The sequence below is a fragment of the Neoarius graeffei genome, chromosome 15, assembly GCF_027579695.1.
Source record: "Neoarius graeffei isolate fNeoGra1 chromosome 15, fNeoGra1.pri, whole genome shotgun sequence".
Taxonomy (NCBI): domain Eukaryota; kingdom Metazoa; phylum Chordata; class Actinopteri; order Siluriformes; family Ariidae; genus Neoarius; species Neoarius graeffei.
In genome coordinates, this window is record NC_083583.1 from 47,370,671 (window position 1) to 47,391,616 (window position 20,946).

At 40.7% G+C, this 20,946-nt stretch overlaps 1 protein-coding gene across 2 annotated transcripts in view; it reads left to right on the top strand.

Moving 5' to 3' along the window:
* kcnh1b (potassium voltage-gated channel, subfamily H (eag-related), member 1b) overlaps positions 1-18,105 on the top strand; it is a 93,453-nt gene extending 75,348 nt beyond the window's left edge. For both annotated transcript variants that reach the window (XM_060940551.1, XM_060940552.1), the window contains one exon: positions 17,170-18,105. In XM_060940551.1, coding sequence (XP_060796534.1) covers positions 17,170-18,027 — 858 coding nt within the window. In that variant the 3' untranslated portion in view covers positions 18,028-18,105. The remainder of the gene's footprint in view (positions 1-17,169) is intronic.
* The last annotated feature ends 2,841 nt before the right edge of the window (positions 18,106-20,946 follow it).

The window sequence follows — 20,946 nt, forward strand, 5'->3', positions numbered from 1 at the left end:
CTGTACTTTACTTGAGTATCTTTTTTTTTAAACTTATAACTTTAACTTCACTACATTTGAAAGACAAATATCGTACTTTTTACTCCACTACATTTCTATCAATGTCCTTGTTACTCGTTACTATGAAGTAGCTTTGAAAGTGGATGTTTTTTCTTTTCTAAAATGTGATACGCTTTCTCAGTGTCACCTGCGAAAAAAACAATCAGTAATCACTAGGGTCACGTCACGTCCATAGACTGTATAAAATCAAGTTCAGTGATTTCTCAGCAGTATTATTTGAACACGATCAGTTGATGGCAGAATGGAAGGAGGCAGTTCTTCTGGGAAATGCAGACACCCATGGCCATACCTAGAACCCATGTTTCAGTTTTCTGAAAGGATTAAAGATTCGTTTTGTTTTAAATGTTTGCTTTGTTTGCCTAAAACGAACCATATCACGGCCTACAAGAACTCACCTTCCAACCTGCGGAAGCATATTGAGGTATGTAAATGTTTTATTCCAAGCTTGCAATGAAGTTGTCTGTGTTTTTAGAGCTGCCAATAATGTTGCAATAGCTATGCAGTCTGGTTAGTCAAATGACTTTCTGTGGATTTGCTCACCAAGTTGCCGTAGCCTTGTCCACGGCTAACATTAACACATAGCTAGTTAACTTGGACACTGTTAGTTAGCATGTAAAAATGGAGTTACGCTCCATTATGAATAATGTTAACTTATCTGAAGTCCTTTCAGAAATATGTTTCAGCATAATCTTGCCAAATAAGCAGAATTTACAAAATTTGTTTAAAAGTGTTTATTCTACAGGTTCTACAAGCTAGTCAGTAAATCCAGTCGGTTGCTTCAGAGACGTTAGGTTTTGTAAGTGTTGTGGCAATAATACAACAATGCGTTGACAGAAAATGTACTTTTAATACTTAAGTATTTTTAAAAGCAAGTACTTCCGTACTTTAACTTAAGTAAAAATTTGACTGGACAACTTTCACTTGTATCGGAGTAACATTTGACCAGCGGGATCTGTACTTTCACTTAAGTAATGAAGTTGGGTACTTTGTCCACCTCCGATCATATGTTAAAAGCTACACTTGGTTCTACTGAAAAATTTCCAAAGAGGAAGCAGTTGCTGCTTGTTAAAGCAACTGTACCAATGGTAGTCCCTGATGGCTCCATTTTGTGCACTGATTTCCATATTTAAACCTCAGCTTCTCGGTTTCTCATTAGTAGGAAAGAGGAGCCATAGATAACCTTCAGAAACCAGCAAAGAAACAGGTTTGCATAGTATGGTATGACACGGAGTAGCTGGTTCCTCTGCTGCTGTGAACTACTACTCCAGCTGAAAGAAAAAGTCTTTAAATTATAGCGCTCTTGAATCCTCAAAGCTGATTGGTCAGAAGGTGTTGATTAATCTTCTATAACAGCAGCTTTGACAGTAGTTCTGTATACAAGGCAAATCACAGGACTTGTGTGGAGATTGAGCTACATCGAATGATAAAAAGAATAAAAATATGTAGTTAATTAACAAGAAACCCCCCCACATAATTGTTGATATGGTAAAAGAGTCTTTAATGTCAGTGCTTTCTAACAGTCTTTATGTTTTCCATGACAGGAAAGTCTGACAATGGAGTACGTGCATATTAATTTAATGAGAAAGTAAAGGAATAAGTGTGTATAGTTGTTATAACACAACTGATGTCAGGAACTAATGTGTTTCCCAATTAATTACTGACATGCAATCATAAAGAGATAAAAAAAAATGACATGCAATTGTTGTAAGATTGCTGTCGTATAAGAGGAATAAAACAGTTTGGGATTTGTTTTTATAAGAAAACAATCAACTTTCATATTTTACTTTGCAAACTGATATGCTTGAGTCTCAGCAATGGGTTTATGAGGTATGTAATGATTAGTCTTTCTCATTCCTTGTTCATCTCTAGTATCATGATACCCAATCTCCCTCTCCATTGCCTTTTACCGACAAATCTTGTTCTTGAATCCGACTGTTGTTCTCTTTATCGCTTTTGTTCTCCACCTTGCTTTCTCCCCTCTCTTTAGGATACACCTATCCTTTTTCACTTCCATCCTCACTCACTCTGTCAACCTGCTTGCTTCATTATTATCGATCTGTGGTGAAGACTGCAGAGTGTGTCAGCGTGTGTGAGTGCTCTAAATGTGTTCAGACAGCACAGTGTGAAGTGTGTGACCCTGCCAGCTATGTACAAAGTCTGAATAATATACGGCTCTGTCTTACTGTGTCCACCTGCTCTCCTCAAAAACATCAGCAAGATGCAATTTGTTCAATTGTTAAGAGCCTAAAGATGGGACTTCAAAACTGCAGAAGGTGGACAAACTGACAATAATTTCTTTGATTAACAGATAATTAATTGGTGCATTTCTGGTTTAATTTCCTCTAATTGTTACAGTATATATTGCAGGCTTGTGGTACTCGAGTCCAGGACTCATACTCGAGTCCGACTTGTGCCCTAATTTTAAAGACTTGGACTCGGACTCGTGCATTAACTGCATTCGGACTCGTAAATTGGAGACGAGGACTCAAGTTTTTTCTTTATTTTTTGTAACATGCCATAATAATTTGGCACAAGATATTTATATCTTCATTGATTTGTATCCTAATTTTGTGCAAGAGAATACACATTCACCTGTTCATACATCATGTTCAGGAACAAACTAACGTTAATGGCGCTAAAACGCCTGGAGAGAACGCGCCTAGGATTGTCCGCTTTGCTTATACAGACTTCTCGTGCAGTGGGAAAACATGCACTGCTATGTGTTCCATATGTAGAAGAACTATCGAGGAGACGACGGGGACAACTTCGAACTTCAATCCTCATTTGGTAAGACTCCACCCAGAGAAGGAAGTGACACGCTATGTTCAGTGCTCTGTTGATAGTGGGCGGGGCTTGCTGAGCGATGAACTAGCTAGTGTTAACCCTCTCATGTTATTTGCCCTGTTGATAGTGGGTGGGGCTTGCTGAGTGATGAACAAGCTTTTTCTCTGTAGCCTATTAACTAAAATGGGACAGTCGAGCAGTAACGTTAGTCCAACACAGTAACAGAGATGGTTTCACATAAAGGCAGCAACAGCCACCGTCAAATGGTGCAGTTGCAGTCTTGTTCTTGGACTCGACTCGAAATTTTCTTTAATGACTTGAACTTGACTCGGACTTGAACACCGGGGACTCGAGACTGGACTCAGACTTGAGGTGTAGTGGCTCAACTACGACACTGATTATTGAGGTATTTCACCCACGTGACCAAGTCATGTGATGCTGCCATTTTGGACGGCACGGCTCGAATCAGTTTGAATGCGAGGAAGGCGACAAACGAAAAACATAAAAGAAAAAGGAGCGAGATGCAGAAAACATCTTCACTATCCAGCGACGTAGAGCATTTACAGGGCGAGCAGAGGGAGAGGTATTTGCAAAAATTGAGGTTAGCAGGCTTAGAGAACGACGTTTACCTGCTTCCACCAGGATTGTTCACTGACGTACGGAAGTACACGAAGCCCTCGTCTTTACCTGACTTCGGCCCACATGATCTGTATACCTATGTCGTTAAAAACCCATCGCCATACACAGGTATTGATCTGAAAGCGTATAAGAGTTTGGATACCTACAAATATTTTGTGTCAGGCTGGGTAACATGCCTACATCAGCGGGTCGTCCCTGGAGCTGGTGGTCGCCATCTGATTACAGCTAAGGTTTGTTCACATTTTCATTTACTTTCGGTCCTCAGGATAAACAAAATGTTATTAAATGTCATTGAAATAACTTCTTAGTCTGTTGAGACATGGCCCGTTATAAATTTGCTGTTACCAGGCAATGACCAAGAACTGTATTATTAGGGTCGGTGTAGTTGTAGCAGTGTATTAGCAACTAGCTGTTAGCACTAGCTAATGTCAACAACATCATAGCTGGTATGTTACTGTAGCAATGTTTACATTCAGTCATTAGGATGACTGTTAAAACCTTTCAGTCTCAAGTTTTTCCTTTACTGGATTTACTAGTTTACTGAGCTAGCGCGCTCGGGCAAGCTGGGAGCTAGCGTGCGCTAGCCTGCCGGCGGCCGGCGCGCTAGCTCAGTAAACTAGTAAATCCAGTAAAGGAAAAACTTGAGACTGAAAGGTTTTAACAGTCATCCTAATGACTGAACGTAAACATTGCTACAGTAACATACCAGCTACTGTTGTTGACATTAGCTAGCTTGACGTTCAAAATGGCGGACACCGGGGCGTCACGTGACCCTGTGACGTCAGGTGAAATACACTGTTTACTCTATGTACAGTATAGTAAAACAACCAGCATTTTATTTATGAATGTGGTATAAATGTGGACAGTCCATATGTCTTTTTTAAAGGACTTTTTAGTGATTTTCTTTCACACTGTGGCTGTCTTTGTGTCTACATTTCTTCCATTTCTGAGTTATACTTTTCATTGTTAATAACACTTTTCTCTCTTATTATCCTCTTTTCTAGCTCTGTAAAAATTTCAACCTTTTCTGATTAGGTCTTATGATAGCTTTTGATCCCATTGACTTAATTTGACTTAAGATGTTTAGCATATTTAATAAATGTTACAGCTGGTTTATAATACATTCACAGGTTACTGTTAGGGTTTTGCTGGGATTCGAACCTGGTTCGTTGGTGTGATAATCCAGCAAACCCCCACTAGGCCACCAGGGGGATGACTCAAATGCAGAGGCGTGAGGCGGAAGTAGAAAAAGAATCAAAAGGTTTATTTAAACTATATACACTATATACAGGGCAAAACAAAAGACAAAAAAAAAACCAAAGAGTATAATCCAAAAGAAAAGCAAAGTGCAAAAATTCAAAAGCTAAGAAGATCAAAAAACACAGTACAAAGGAAACTGGAGATAAACATAACAGCACAAAGACTCCGTGACAAGAGGACTGAACTCAGGGGTATAAATAGACAAACTAATTAAGGACACAGGTGAAGATAATTAGGCAATTAACACAAACACAAAACACAGGAACAGTGGCGGCCTCTAGAGGCCAAAATAAACATGACATGAAAAGGAAATAACAGCGGCCTCTAGAGGCCAAAACAGTCCTAGTCCTAACAGGACCCCCCCCTCTAGGAGCGTCTCCTGACGTTCCCAGGGCGATCCGGATGGGCCGAATGGAAGTCCCGACATAGTTCTTTATCAAGGACATCCCGAGCAGGAACCCAGCAGCGCTCCTCAGGACCATAGCCCTCCCAGTCCACCAGATATTGCAACCCGCCGCGGACCCGGCGGGAGTCAAGCAGGCGATTCACAGTGAACACAGTCTGCCCCTGGAAGATGCGGGGGGGTGGGGGGTTCCTAGGGGCAGGGGCATACGTAGACGTCAGTACGGGCCGTAACAGGGAAACATGGAAAGTGGGGTTGATCCTCAGAGTCCGGGGCAACTGGAGCCGGTAGGAGACAGGGTTCACCCTGCGCACCACCTTGAAGGGGCCAATGTAGCGAGGAGCAAGCTTGCGGTTCTCCACCCGCAGTGGAAGGTCCTTAGTGGACAGCCAAACACGCTGCCCAGGGCGGAAAGCGTGTGCAGGTCTTCTATGGCGGTTGGCCTGAGTCTGGTTGGTTCTGGAGGTCTGTATGAGGGTCTTCCTGACCTTGCTCCAGGTCTTGCGATCTGGCTGAGAGAGTGAAAACAGTCTGCCACGAGGAGGGGTAGTCCCAGGGAGCAAGTCGATGGCACAGTCGTAGGCCCGGTGCGGAGGAAGAACGGCGGCCCTGCTCTTGCTGAATACCTCCTTGAGATCCCAGTACTCTGTGGGAACTTGAGATAACTCGGTGAGATCAGGGGGCTCGGCAGGAGACACAGGAGAGCTAGAGAGCAGACAAGAGGCATGGCATGCAGGGCCCCATTCCACAACCTGGCTTGTTACCCAGTCTATGCGAGGGTTGTGGCGAGTAAGCCAAGGAAGGCCTAGAATAACTGGGAACTCAGGTGAAGGAATTAGGTGCAGGGATATTTCTTCCTTGTGACCTTGAGACTGGAGGAAGACTGGAGAAGTAACTTGAGTGACTCTACCATCACCTAACGCTTGGCCATCGAGGGCAGACACAGACAGAGGGACTTCAAGAGGTGCAGTAGGTATATTGATGCTTTGGGAGAAGTGAATATCCATAAAGTTCCCAGCCGCCCCTGAGTCTATCAAAGCTTGACAAGAGTGGACAGACTCACCCCAGGAGATGGAGACCGGGATGTAGATTCCTTGGCCAGGGAGTCCGGGAGAGAGGGTAGGCCCCGTCACAACCCTCCCTCGGTTGGACGGGGCGGTCCTTTTCCCAAGAGTTCGGGACATGATGCTCGGAAGTGACCAGGCTTGCCACAGTAGATGCAGCACTTGTCCCTCCTTCTGCGCTCCCTCTCAGATGCGGAGAGGCGAGTACGACCCACTTGCATGGGTTCTGGACAGTCACTGAAGGAGGTAGACGGTCTCCAGGTAGAGGTAGGGAGGCTGGGGGGGCTCAAGGCTTGGTGGCGTTCTCTCATCCTGTTGTCCAGACGAATAGCATGTGAGATGAGGGTTTCGAGGTCACTTGGGCATCCAATAGAGGCCAGACCGTCCTTGATGGGGTCAGACAGACCATGGTGGAAGGCTGACACCAGGGCAGTCTCGTTCCATCCACTTACTGCTGCGAGTGTTCGGAACGAGATGGCGTAATCTGCGACGCTTCCTCCTTGCCGGATGGACATGAGCTTTCGGGCTGCGTCGGTACTGATGTCTGCCTGATCGAAGACCCGAAGCATCTCTTCAGAAAACAGCTGGAAATCAAAGCACTCAGGTCCCTGTCTTTGCCAGATAGCAGTAGCCCAGGCTCGCGCCTTACCAGCTAATAAGGTTATCACAAAGGCAATCTTGCGGCGATCCGTAGTGTAGGTGGTAGGCTGAAGCTCAAAGGTGAGTTGACACTGGGTAAGGAACTCTCGGCACTCACTGTGCTTGCCGTCATACCTCTGTGGTGCAGGAAGGCTGGGTTCGCGAGGTGAAGAAGGCAGCATTGCAGGAGGCACTGGAGCAGGAGTGGGAGCTGGATCAGGAGCAGGAACTGGATCAGGAGCAGGAGATGCAGGCAGAGATGTCAGCTGTGCCAGGGTTTTCCCAATTTGCTGAAGCAGTTCCTCGTGGCGAGCGAGGGCCTCACGTTGGCTGGTGAGCGTACGTCCATGAGCGTCCATGGTCGCTCCGAAGCGTGTCAAAGCTGCCATAATTCCCTGAAGGTTGGCCGGGTAGACAGTTGAAGCAGCCTCTGCTGAGTCGGTCATGACGGAGTCTTTCTGTTAGGGTTTTGCTGGGATTCGAACCTGGTTCGTTGGTGTGATAATCCAGCAAACCCCCACTAGGCCACCAGGGGGATGACTCAAATGCAGAGGCGTGAGGCGGAAGTAGAAAAAGAATCAAAAGGTTTATTTAAACTATATACACTATATACAGGGCAAAACAAAAGACAAAAAAAACCAAAGAGTATAATCCAAAAGAAAAGCAAAGTGCAAAAATTCAAAAGCTAAGAAGATCAAAAAACACAGTACAAAGGAAACTGGAGATAAACATAACAGCACAAAGACTCCGTGACAAGAGGACTGAACTCAGGGGTATAAATAGACAAACTAATTAAGGACACAGGTGAAGATAATTAGGCAATTAACACAAACACAAAACACAGGAACAGTGGCGGCCTCTAGAGGCCAAAATAAACATGACATGAAAAGGAAATAACAGCGGCCTCTAGAGGCCAAAACAGTCCTAGTCCTAACAGTTACTATGAGTTAAAAAGATTTGGTATTACATCACATCATTATAATGAATAGTGACGTTACAAAATTATTATGACTTAGCAAGGAATTATTTATAGCACACTTTTAAAGCTTTATGAGGCATTATTAGAGTTTATAAAATGCTTAGAATTAATCATTGCCAAAGTATAAAAAGAAGTATACTGTAAGCACAGATAATAATTTATGAAGATGAGCTTCATTTTGAAATGGTCACTGATTCAGTTTTGGAGAAGGTTTTTCACCTAGAAAGTGAGGCGAATACAGATTTATATGATGTCATGGCATAGATTTGATCTGTTGTTGATATAATGGTATTTGTGCAATGTATTACAGCTTAGCTAATGTATATTCATCCCAAATCTAGACATGTTCTATGATTAGAACATTTAAGTGAAAATCTCATCTCATCTCATTATCTCTAGCCGCTTTATCCTGTTCTACAGGGTCGCAGGCAAGCTGGAGCCTATCCCAGCTGACTACGGGCGAAAGGCGGGGTACACCCTGGACAAGTCGCCAGGTCATCACAGGGCTGACACATAGACACAGACAACCATTCACACTCACATTCACACCTACGGTCAATTTAGAGTCACCAGTTAACCTAACCTGCATGTCTTTGGACTGTGGGGGAAACCGGAGCACCCGGAGGAAACCCACGCGGACACGGGGAGAACATGCAAACTCCACACAGAAAGGCCGTCGCCGGCCCCGGGGCTCGAACCCAGGACCTTCTTGCTGTGAGGCGACAGCGCTAACCACTACACCACCGTGCCGCCCCTCATTTAAGTGAAAATATTTTTTTTTATTTGTATCATTTTTTATTTTGTATCATTTCACTGAAGAAACACAAGTAGGGAATACTTGTGTTTCTTCATCAGTGTTGAAAGTGAAATCTTTTTTTCACAGGAAAGTCAACAGACGGGTTTCACTTCATGTAATTGATTCTTCATCCACTATGTCTTTCAGGGAAGTGTGAAGGACAGCTGTCACCTCAAAAGCTGAAAAGCAATTTTGTTTTCTATTATCGTGATAGACTGTTGCCCACAAAATGACCTGCTCTGATCCCTGGCTCCGAGATGCCTTGTCACTGAAAAAAAAAACCAAACAAACTAAACTACTGTCTATTCTGAACAACACGGAGCCTAATAGAAAAAGCGGACATGTTTGGAGTGTCTGTGTTTTTGAAGTAATAATCCCAGGATATACTGATTCAAAGAAATTCTATTCGATAAAACACAAATGCCAAACATAAAAATGGACCTTAAAGGGAGCTCATAATCAGATATATAATGTGGACTATGTCTTTAGTATGGTCTCATAGTGTTAGGAAGAATTTATTGCTGAATACAATAGCATGCACTGAGCTATAACCTCTTGTTGCCATTTCAGCGGCTTAAAAATGCCAGCCGCCGATTGTCTGAACCGACCCCCCCATCGGATCATCTTTAGTCCTGACGCTAGTGAAATATGAGACTCCCAGAAAAGAACCTAATATCACTGAGGGTAATGGCAACTTAGCACAGAAAAGCTGCCATGCCCCATTTAAATTCAGTGTCATCCTCAGAGTCTGGATGTACAATTGAGTGCAAAAATTTGCACACCCTCAGGACAAAATGAAGAAGACAGTTCATAACAGCGTAAGTATGCTGTATGCTGATTCCATGGCTTAGAAAATCGAATCGTTTCACACCCCGGCCGCGTATAAGCAGATTTCTTAGTGGTGCATCTGAGTGCCATGATTGACCTCTGGGTTAAGCAAATCCTGCCTGAGTCATTCCCTGGTCAGGAGCTAATGAATACACAAACCTCATTAACACAAGAGCCCTGCCTGTGCATTCATAAACAGAACACATCGTAAGGAGGATGAACAGATTGGACAAAGAGACAGAGTCTGACACAAATGTCCCATTTTTGGTTTTAATCATATGATTTCCCATGAGATGTCAAACCAATGGTCATCATCTGCATGCTGAAACCAAACCTCATCTCATCTCATCTCATTATCTCTAGCCGCTTTAACCTGTTTTACAGGGTCGCAGGCAAGCTGGAGCCTATCCCAGCTGACTACGGGCAAAAGGCGGGGTACACCCTGGACAAGTCGCCAGGTCATCACAGGGCTGACACATAGACACAGACAACCATTCACACTCACATTCACACCTACGGTCAATTTAGAGTCACCAGTTAACCTAACCTGCATGTCTTTGGACTGTGGGGGAAACCGGAGCACCCGGAGGAAACCCACGCGGACACGGGGAGAACATGCAAACTCCACACAGAAAGGCCCTCGCCGGCCACGGGGCTCGAACCCAGGACCTTCTTGCTGTGAGGTGACAGCGCTAACCACTACACCACCGTGCCACCCTCTGAAACCAAACCTGAGAGCGAAATACTATGTAGAGTAGCTTTCTATTCATCACATTTTCAATGCTGGTCAGCAAATCTACAAACTCCGCTGTTATATGAATTGATTGTAACAGGCACTTTAACTTTTATCTCTGAGGACATGATTTGTGTGCCTCTTGTTCTTTTTGTTAAGCATGCTTGGCCTCACTTTATAACTAGGGTATGAAACAGCTAAATTAAGACTTCTTTACACAGGGTGAAGTTCTGGGTGCCCCTGAGCCTCCTCCTGGCTCATCAGAATTAAACAGTCTAGCATGAACAGTGCATCCAAATCCCACACTTTGAGTACCAACTGAGAAAAGAAAAGACTAAATGTACAATTAATTGCAAAAGTTTGGACAAAATTAGGAAAGCTAAAGAAATGTAAGTGGTGCTGAACAGGTATTTATATATTATGTTAGGTTTCATGGATGCTCCTTCCTTATCACAAATAGCATAAATGGACAATCTGTGTACAATAAAATGTTTAGAGGGTTTTGATTAATTTTCTATAACAGCAACTTTGACAGTAGCTCCAGCTGTATGTCAAATCACCGGTTTATATTAATGCCCTCCTTCTAATATGTGCATTGTTGTTGTAAAAGCAAGGGGAATGGTGGATCAGTGGTTAAAGCTTTGAGCTACAGATAAGACGGTTGTGAGTTTAAATCCCTGGAGCACTAAGCTACCATGGTTAGGTCGTTGAGAAAGATCCATAACCTTCAGCAGCTTACTATTGAGCAGATTGAGATAAACATGTCAGCTACAGTGGTGCTTGAAAGTTTGTGAACCCTTTAGAATTTTCGATATTTCTGCATAAATATGACCTAAAACATCAGATTTTCACGCAAGTCCAAAAAGTAGATAAAAAGAACCCAGTTAAACAAATGAGACAAAAATATTATACTTGGTCATTTATTTATTGAGGAAAATGATCCAATATTACATATCTGTGAGTGGCAAAAGTATGTGAACCTCTCGGATTAGCAGTTAATTTGAAGGTGAAATTAGAGTCAGGTGTTTTCAATCAATGGGATGACAATCAGGTGTGAGTGGGCACCCTGTTTTATTTAAAGAACAGGGATCTATCAAAGTCTGAGCTTCACAACACGTTTGTGGAAGTGTATCATGGCACGAACAAAGGAGATTTCTGAGGATCTCAGAAAAAGCATTGTTGATGCTCATCAGGCTGGAAAAGGTTACAAAACCATCTCTAAAGAGTTTGGACTCCACCAATCCACAGCCAGACAGATTGTGTACAAATGGAGGAAATTCAAGACCATTGTTACCTTCCACAGGAGTTGTTGACCAACAAAGATCACTCCAAGAGGAAGGCGTGTAATAGTCGGCGAGGTCACAAAGGACCCCAGGGTGACTTCTAAGCAACTGAAGGCCTCTCTCACATTGGCTAATGTTAATGTTCATGAGTCCACCATCAGGAGAACACAACAACAATGGTGTGCATGGCAGGGTTGCAAGGAGAAAGCCACTGCTCTCCAAAAAGAACATTGCTGCTCGTCTGCAGTTTGCTAAAGATCATGTAGATGAGCCAGAAGGCTATCGGAAAAATGTTTTGTGGACGGATGAGACCAAAATAGAACTTTTTGGTTTAAATGAGAAGCGTTATGTTTGGAGAAAGGAAAACACTGCATTCCAGCATAAGAACCTTATCCCATCTGTGAAACATGGTGGTGGTAGTATCATGGTTTGGGCCTGTTTTGCTGCATCTGGGCCAGGACGGCTTGCCATCATTGATGGAACAATTAATTCTGAATTATACCAGCGAATTCTAAAGGAAAATGTCAGGATATCTGTCCATGAACTGAATCTTAAGAAAAGGTGGGTCATGCAGCAAGACAATGACCCTAAGCACACAAGTCGTTCTACCAAAGAATGGTTAAAGAAGAATAAAGTTAATGTTTTGGAATGGCCAAGTCAAAGTCCTGACCTTAATCCAATCGAAATGTTGCGGAAGGACCTGAAGCGATCAGTTGGGGAAACCCACCAACATCCCAGAGTTGAAGCTGTTCTGTACGGAGGAATGGGCTAAAATTCCTCCAAGCCGGTGTGCAGGACTGATCAACAGTTACCGGAAATGTTTAGTTGCAGTTATTGCTGCACAAGGGGGTCACACCAGATACTGAAAGCAAAGGTTCACATACTTTTGCCACTCACAGATATGTAATATTGGATCATTTTCCTCAATAAATAAATGACCAAGTATAATATTTTTGTCTCGTTTGTTTAACTGGGTTCTCTTTATCTACTTTTGGGACTTGTGTGAAAATCTGATGATGTTTTAGGTCATATTTATGCAGAAATATAGAAAATTCTAAAGGGTTCACAAACTTTCAAGCACCACTGTAAGTGAGTAAAAATAGTGGATTATAACAAAGAAAAATATTTACAGTTGGTGAATTAATAATTGCTATAACAAGTGATAACAGGGAAAAAAACATGTTTTGTAGATGTTCCATATCATTGAACAGAAGTATAAATAGATAGAAGTATGATGTGTTGTTCATTACTGCATTAAAAATGGTATTGGGATGTTGCTGTGGTGTAAGAGGAAGAAAATACATCAATAGATTGTCTTTCTGCTGTTATTATCAAATAATCAACTTTGAGGTGGTAATAGTAACTGTTTTGTGTCATGCCACATCCCACCACCCCAGTGTTGATTATTTTTCCGATAACGTCATGATATATTCATTATTCAGTGAAAAAAAAAGAACAAAACTCAAAAGATCAGTTCAAGAGTTTTCCCTTTCCTGAATGGCATATAGTATCTTCAACCTCCAGTTTTTTTTGTTGATTGATTTATTGATTGATTGATTGATTGCTTTATTCCGAACAGTAAAAAATATATAAAAACAAACAAAAAAAATAAAAAAAATAAAAATAAAAAATGCGATCATCAAAACATCGTCATAAACAAACAGAATAGCGTAGCCACAAGGCAATAACATAATAATGTTCGGAAAGGATTAGGAAGAAGTAAATAACTTATCAAATCCTAACCCTCTATACCACCGCTAATCAAACATCACTTTCCACCATAATAAACTATATATACAAAAGAAAGCAAAATCAACAAAAAAAACATACCAACATACCAAGACATACCAACATGGTATAATATCGACCAAATCTAATCATATATACAAATACTTATGTTATGCATATATACACACATACAATACATATATACAGTACATACATATATATACACATACCTATAACTATACACATCCATACGTATACAGACACCCATGTCATAATTATGCATATTATGCATATATATTATATACAATTATACATATATACTGTATACACAAAAATACTCACTTTTTATATAATATATCCGTATGTACCCATACCCACATATATACACTTATATTATCAATAGCATGTTATTGTAATTCCTCCTCCCTATACCTCATAAAGATCTGTTCCTTATACCTTTTTTTGAACTGGTTTATAGTTGTACATTTCATGAGCTCCACATTCAAACTGTTCCATAGCTTTACTCCACAAATAGAAATACTGAACATTTTTAACGCTGTTCTAGCACTGCGAATTTAAAATTTCAATTTCCCCCTAAAATTATAGCCCCCCTCTCTATCTGAGAACATTATTTGGATATTCCTTGGTACTTTATAATTCCTTACTTTGTACATTACTAAGGCAGTTTTATATTCTATAATATCCCTGAATTTTAAACATTTTGAATTTAAGAATAGTGAATTAGTATGATCTCGGTAACCAGCACTATGAATTATTCTTATAGCTCTTTTTTGAAGTATAGTTATTGCATGAAGTGAACATTTATATGTATTTCCCCACACCACTGAACAGTAATTTAAGTACGGTAAAACCAGGGAACAGTAAAGAATGTGAATTGTAGTCCAGGATGTGCTTAGCTTTACTCAACACAGATATGCTTCTTGATAGTTTCATTAGTATGTATTTTATATGTGATTTCCAATTAATTCTATCATCTATTATTACCCCAAGAAATTTATTATTAGAAACTCTTTCAATATCAACACCATCTACCTGTACATTTATTGCCCTACTTATTTTATAATTATTAAATAACATGATTTTTGTTTTAGACAGATTTAATGAGCCCTGTGATGACCTGGCGACTTGTCCAGGGTGTACCCCGCCTTTCGCCCGTAGTCAGCTGGGATAGGCTTCAGCTTGCCTGCGACCCTGTAGAACAGGATAAAGCGGCTAGAGATAATGAGATGAGATGAGATGACAGATTTAATGATAATTTATTTCTATCAAACCAACTTTTTAACCTGCACAGTTCTGAAGAGATTATGTTTTCTAACTCATGTAAATTTGTTCCAGAACAAATATTTGTGTCATCTGCAAATAATACCATCTTAAATATCTTTGATACATTGCACATATCATTTATATCAAGAATAAACAGTTTAGGACCCAATACTGACCCCTGAGGGACACCACAATCAATATTCAAACGAGTTGAGACAGAGTCACCCAACTTCACAAATTGTGTCCTGTTGCTCAAATAACTTTTTATCCAATTTAATACAACTCCCCTTATCCCATATTGTTCCATCTTATTAATTAATATATCATGATTAATAGTATCAAAAGCTTTTTGAAGATCAATAAATATCCCAGCGACATATTTCTTATCATCTGTAGAGTTACTGATTTCTTCAATTGATTCCATTAGTGCCATCTCTGTTGATCTATTTGCTCTAAATCCATATTGACTATCACTGAGTAGTTTGTATTTTTCAATGAATTTATCTAATCTGTTATTGAATTTTAAACACTATCAGTTGTAATATTCACCCTCCTACTCTCTCTCTCTCTCTCTCTCTCTCTCTCCTTTTTACATAATTCCTTCCATGTAAACATGTTCTTTTGCCAAAAAAAAAAAGTTATGCATGTCGTTTTCCAAAATCATGTCTGATGACTGAAATGGTTATAACAAAACTGTCGATTCTTTCTTTTGGTTTTCCCAGCCTTTTCTGCTGTCCATTATATCTTTTATCCTCATTGCAAGACATCTACATGCATATTTTTTCCACCTAGAAACCATAAGGGATGCATACTTTTGCACTCGGTTGTTAGTTCTATCCTTTATGTTGCTGAATCAGTGAATAGAAAATATGATTTGTGAGATTATAAGTACAGTTGATGCTCACTGTAGTTTGCTGCAGGAAAGTACAAGTTTCAACATATTCCAACTTGCTCTTCTTATGATCCTTTATGGCTGTTGCCTTAACATGCACTTTTTCACTCTTGAGAAGTCCACCATAACTAGGAAGCGCATAATGATTTGCTTGGAACAGACATATATAAAGTTAAGATCACAGTTAGTACCTAGTTAACAAACATAGCCTCAGTACATGTGTAAGAACATGTTTTCCACATCATTTACTGTGCTACTAGATGATAACCACAGCCTTTTTTATTTGTATGGCTCTCTAATGGTTTAGACTTGTGCAAGAGCACAGCGATGTGCACTGATAACAAGATGTTCATTGAAATAGGATCACCATCTCATATGCTTTAGAATGAGTGTGATGATGCTGTAGCTATGTGGGTTTCATTATCATCATTATCCTTCAGCCTCGGCTTGAGATAAACAGCCCAACGTGGTTTAAAGCCCCAACCAAGGTACAGATAATTCAGAAAATTAGTTGATAAGCATAGATGTTCAAATTAAAATGTCTGTTGCAGTAATTCAGATTTTGTATTTATGGAAGAAACTGCTTTCTCGGTCAATTAAATCTGTACAAATCTGTACTTCATTCATTCATCTTTTTATTATACCCCCACTCTGAAGGAGGGGGGTATACTGGTTTACCTCTGTCCGTATCTCCGTCCATCCAAAACACCCTTTTTCTCAGCAGCCACAAATCATAGCCAATTGGTGCTTGGTAGCATACTTCAGCTTGGGGTTCTATACTGTGTATACCGTTTTCAGGTCTGTCACATATCACCTTCCTGTTTACCAACTGAAGGTATTTACGAAACACAGTGTGGATTTACAAAACTTTCCTAACACTTTTCTCAGCAGCTACAAGTCAAAACTGCTTGATATTTGGTACCGAGCTTCAGCTTGGGGTTCTATACCATGTATACCATTTTCAGGTCTGTCGCACATCGACTTCCTGTTTACCGACTGAATGTATTTACGAAACACATAGGGTGGATTTTGATGCTATTTCAAGAAGCAAAATGCTATTTCCAAATGACAGTTTACCAGGATGCTATTTGAAATCCCTGGCGAGAGACACTGCTCTTTACTTACTTGTTTCAGGGTTAATTATTTGTTGAAGTCAGCATTCATAATAAGTGTCCTATTCCTTCGATTGCTTGCATTCTGATATAAGCGAGAGTGGGGGGATATGTAAGTGAGCAGTAGCTCACAGTTGATCTTGTTAGTATCCACATTATTCTGGTCAGGGTTGCAGTGGATTCTGAGCCTATTCTGGGAACATTGGGAACAAATTGGATGACATCCTGGATGAGATGCAATTCCACCGCAGGGCACATACACATTCACACATTCAATTACGTTTATGGTATTTGGCAGCTGCCCTTATCCAAAACAACTTACATTTATCTCATTTATACAACTGAACAGTTGAGGGTTAAGAGCCTTGCTCAAGGGCCCAGCAATGGCAGAGCTTGAACTTATGACCTTCCGTCCAGTCATCCAACAACTTAACCAACGATGTGTTTTGGGAACGATGGAAAAAACTGGAGAGTTCAAAGGAAACCAATTGAGACACAGGGAGAACTGGCACAGAAATTCTCCACAGAGTGTTCCCTGAGCTCAGGTGTTACTGTCTGGACCTGTGTTGTGGCAATTTTACTTGCTGTACCAATGCTTCACCCATACCACCTTTAAACTGTACATGTAAATGTAAACAAGAACAATGTTTTGCTGATATTTTCTTGTTTTAATCCTGTCCTGCAGATAGTCTTTCGCAAGATCAGTGATGTGAAGCGTGAGGAAGAGGAGATGCGAAAAAGGAAGGATGAAGCCCCTCTCAACCTTCCTCCAGATCATCCAGTGCGGCGTCTTTTCCAGCGGTTCCGTCAGCAGAAGGAGGCTCGGCTGGCAGCAGAGCGAGCTGATCAGGGAGAAGTGGACATAGAGAAAGGTTCTGTCCTCATGGAGAACACTGTGGTCCATGAAACCAATGCTACAACCAGTATCATCACAGTGGCCGAGAGTCCTGCAACACCTGATGTTGCTTCCTCCTCTGCTTCAAGGACCTCAAACCAAGCCAAACTTCATGTTCCTGTTAGTCATGGTGACAAGCAAACAGGAAGTAAATCCACTGAACCAGCCAAAGCCAAAGCTTGGAGTAGGTTTAAGGATGCCAAAGTGAAGGCAGATCTCTCTTGGAGTGCTGTTCCCAAAGCTGAGTCCATGGAGACTCTTCCAGACAGGACTAAGTTGCAAGAAGAGCTGTCACTGAAGAAGACAGACTCCTGTGACAGCGGCATCACAAAGAGCGACCTACGACTGGATAACGTTGGGGAAGGGAGCGTCCGAACCCCTCAGGAACGGAGCCCCAATCAGGCTGAGGGGAAGCGAACTTTCTGTCCCATTCCTGAACACAACCTGCAGGCTTCTTTGCTGGAGCTAAAGCAGGAGCTGAGAGGCGACATCCAATACTTGAGCAAACGCATGGCAGTCCTGGAGGCACAACTAGCTGAGATGCTGCAACTTCTCAAAGAAAGAAAGACTTCAGGATGTTCACACCTGTATGAAATATCACGACCTGGGACTCCAGATTCAGACAAGGATAACGACATGTTCTCATAAACAGGAGCTCAGTGAATAAGGTGTGGCGTTGACACCGTATCTGTGTTTTTGGAGGTATGACGCATGGGGGTGAGTGCTGAAATGGTTCAAGTTTAGCATTCAAATCTATCCAAGTGTTCTTCAAAGGGGACGTCTGGAAGGGTATGCTAGTTATTTACTGAGATGTGGCCTTCATTTTCTTTTGCCATTGTTGAGTGGCATTATGTTTGTAGAAGAATCTACAGGACTATTCATTCATACAATGTACAACAACAGTTAATCTTTGGTTAAAATATCAAATCATATTTTTTTCCACTTGTTTTAGGAACGATGCAAGGTATCATTTCATTCCAGCATCTTTGATTTACTGCTTAATGTATTTCAATGTCAGTTGGACCTGTTCAGTTAAGAAACCCATATAATAATTCAGACAAACAAACAAACAAACCAAAGACGGTTATTAATAAATAAATAAATATTTTCGCATATATTATCAGCAGGTAAACAGTGTTGCAGTGAAAATAATTTTACTGTTGCAAAAACGAATGTCATTCATTGTCAAATGGTTAATGCATTGCCATTTTCCCCCAATAGTTTTAATAGAAAACAACAAAACAACAAGTTTTCAGGGTACGTCATAGAATATAAGAGGTGGTATTGTATTAAGACCCAGCAAACCTCCAAGACATTACAAATGTGATTCTGTAGTTCATATTATGCAGTTTCTTTAGATTGTTTGCTTGTATGACATCATGTAGACAAAAAGAGCATCGTCATTTGATTAAATATTCAAAAATGCTGAAATTTGGATCGATTTTTTTTTTTACAACACACGTTTAATAAGCCCGTCTAAAATGTACTTGAATGTGTTTTCATCATTTTAAAAATATCAAATATCTGAGATGCACTATTAAATAAATTTATTACATTTAATTCATTAATTAAAATAAATCATACAGTGTATAAGCAATATAGTGATTATATTCTTTTTGATGAGCATGCTCTGGTGGTAACAGAAATGAAACTATGCATGGATCAGGTTTAACGTATTCACAATAAATACGCATGTGATTTGTAATTATGCACTCAGTCTTTTTTAACATGCTAACACAATCAACATGTTTTCCAGTCATCCCTTTCATCCCTCCATCCCTCCCCTGCCCCCCACCATGAGCTCCAGCACAATTCTGTGCTTTTATACAGTATATTAGTTTTTTCACAAGTTTTCAAATGCATTTTTTCGGTTATCGAATTCAAAGTCATATTTGTATATTGATTGATAGTCATAAAAAGTTAAGTGCTTTTGAAAATTGCTAATTTTGCACTTCAAGTCTATCTAGAGCAGTTTTATATAATTCAGATAAATGATGATTAATGTGTTTGCACCATGAAAATCAAGTGTATTTATCAGTTTGTTGATTTTGTCTTTATTGCTTTTGACTGAGATATATTCGAAGGTACTTTTTGAATTGTACATTTTAAATGTTTCATTCGCAACTCGAGGTGACTCACCGTATAGCACACCACATAATGTTCTCTGTTAGAACATACCAGCCGTGTTCCAATACGGTATTTTAATATCCCTTTACAGTGCAAGTTGAATGGTGTAGCAGCTTTCAATGGAAACGCTTTTGGGAACAAGAAGCAAAACACGAAGTGATTAAAATAAATGTTGGTACTCCTCTTTTTTTATGGGGAAGAATTCCATTCAATCATGCCAGTGAGGGGAAAAAAAACATTTAATAGAAAAAATATTGCTTTTGAACAGTAACATGCTGAAAACGTACCACACTGAAAAGCAAAACCTTGCATTTTGGATTGCTTTTACTTCACTTGAAATCTCTAATGCAACACAATCAGCAAAATTGCTTTTTAAGAATTAAACTGAAGTGAATGTACTCTACTTTTAAAAGTAATTCATGGGACTTCACTGCATTTCAGTCGTTTAAAGAGTGAAAGACCCTTTAAGTAATCATGTTGCTGAAGAAAATCTTGAAAGAGACTACACAAACTGTGTTGCCTACTTGCAGAAAATGTGACAAACTGAAATGGAAAACCTTCATTGCATTACTCTCACCTCATTTGACCTCTCAGTGAAAAACAATTAGCAGATGATTGCTTTCAGAATGAAACGTTGACTTTGCATCATAAGCGAATGTAATTCCCTGTCACATTGCATTTCAGTTTCATCAGTGTGTTGAAGTTGTGCCACACTGAAATGTACAATCATTAAAGAAGTCCATTTATTGGGTGGTTGAGCATAAGTAAAGCAGAGTACCAAGAGCTTGAGAAATGCTTCTAATAAAACTTTACATACTTAAAATAACAAAACATATTAAGTACTATCCTACTTACAACCGGCTAGTGGCCTAGTGGTTAGCGTGTCTGCCTCTCGATCGGGAGATCGTGAGTTCTATTCACAGACGGGTCATACCAAAGACCATCATAAAAATGGTACCTACTACCATCTGGCAAGGCACGCTGCAATACAGATGTGAGTGGGGAGTTAAGGCCAATTTATGCTGACAACCCAGTCCTTGCAGATAGCATCGCAGATAGCGTCTGCGTAGCCCCCCCACCTTCGCAGACGCTCTGCGCGCACCTCCCAAAAATTGTGACCACCGCACAAGCCTCACAGACAGCGTCGCAGACAAGAGGGCTCTGATTGGTCCACTCTACATCCGCTGTACACGCACTTCCGCTTCCCTACTTTCCCAGTTTGTTTTGTTTTCACGACCGCCATTTTTAAAAACACGAGCGAAGATGGAGCAGCACGAACAGCGGTTGATCGAGGAAGTGAGGAAGTACGTACATCTATACGACTCCAGTTCTAGTCATTATAAGTAACCGGAGGATAAACACTCCACTAACCACACCCACCAACTACTCCTAGCGATTTCGCGACTTCGCGCCCCCTTGCGTTGTGGCGGTGAATAACAT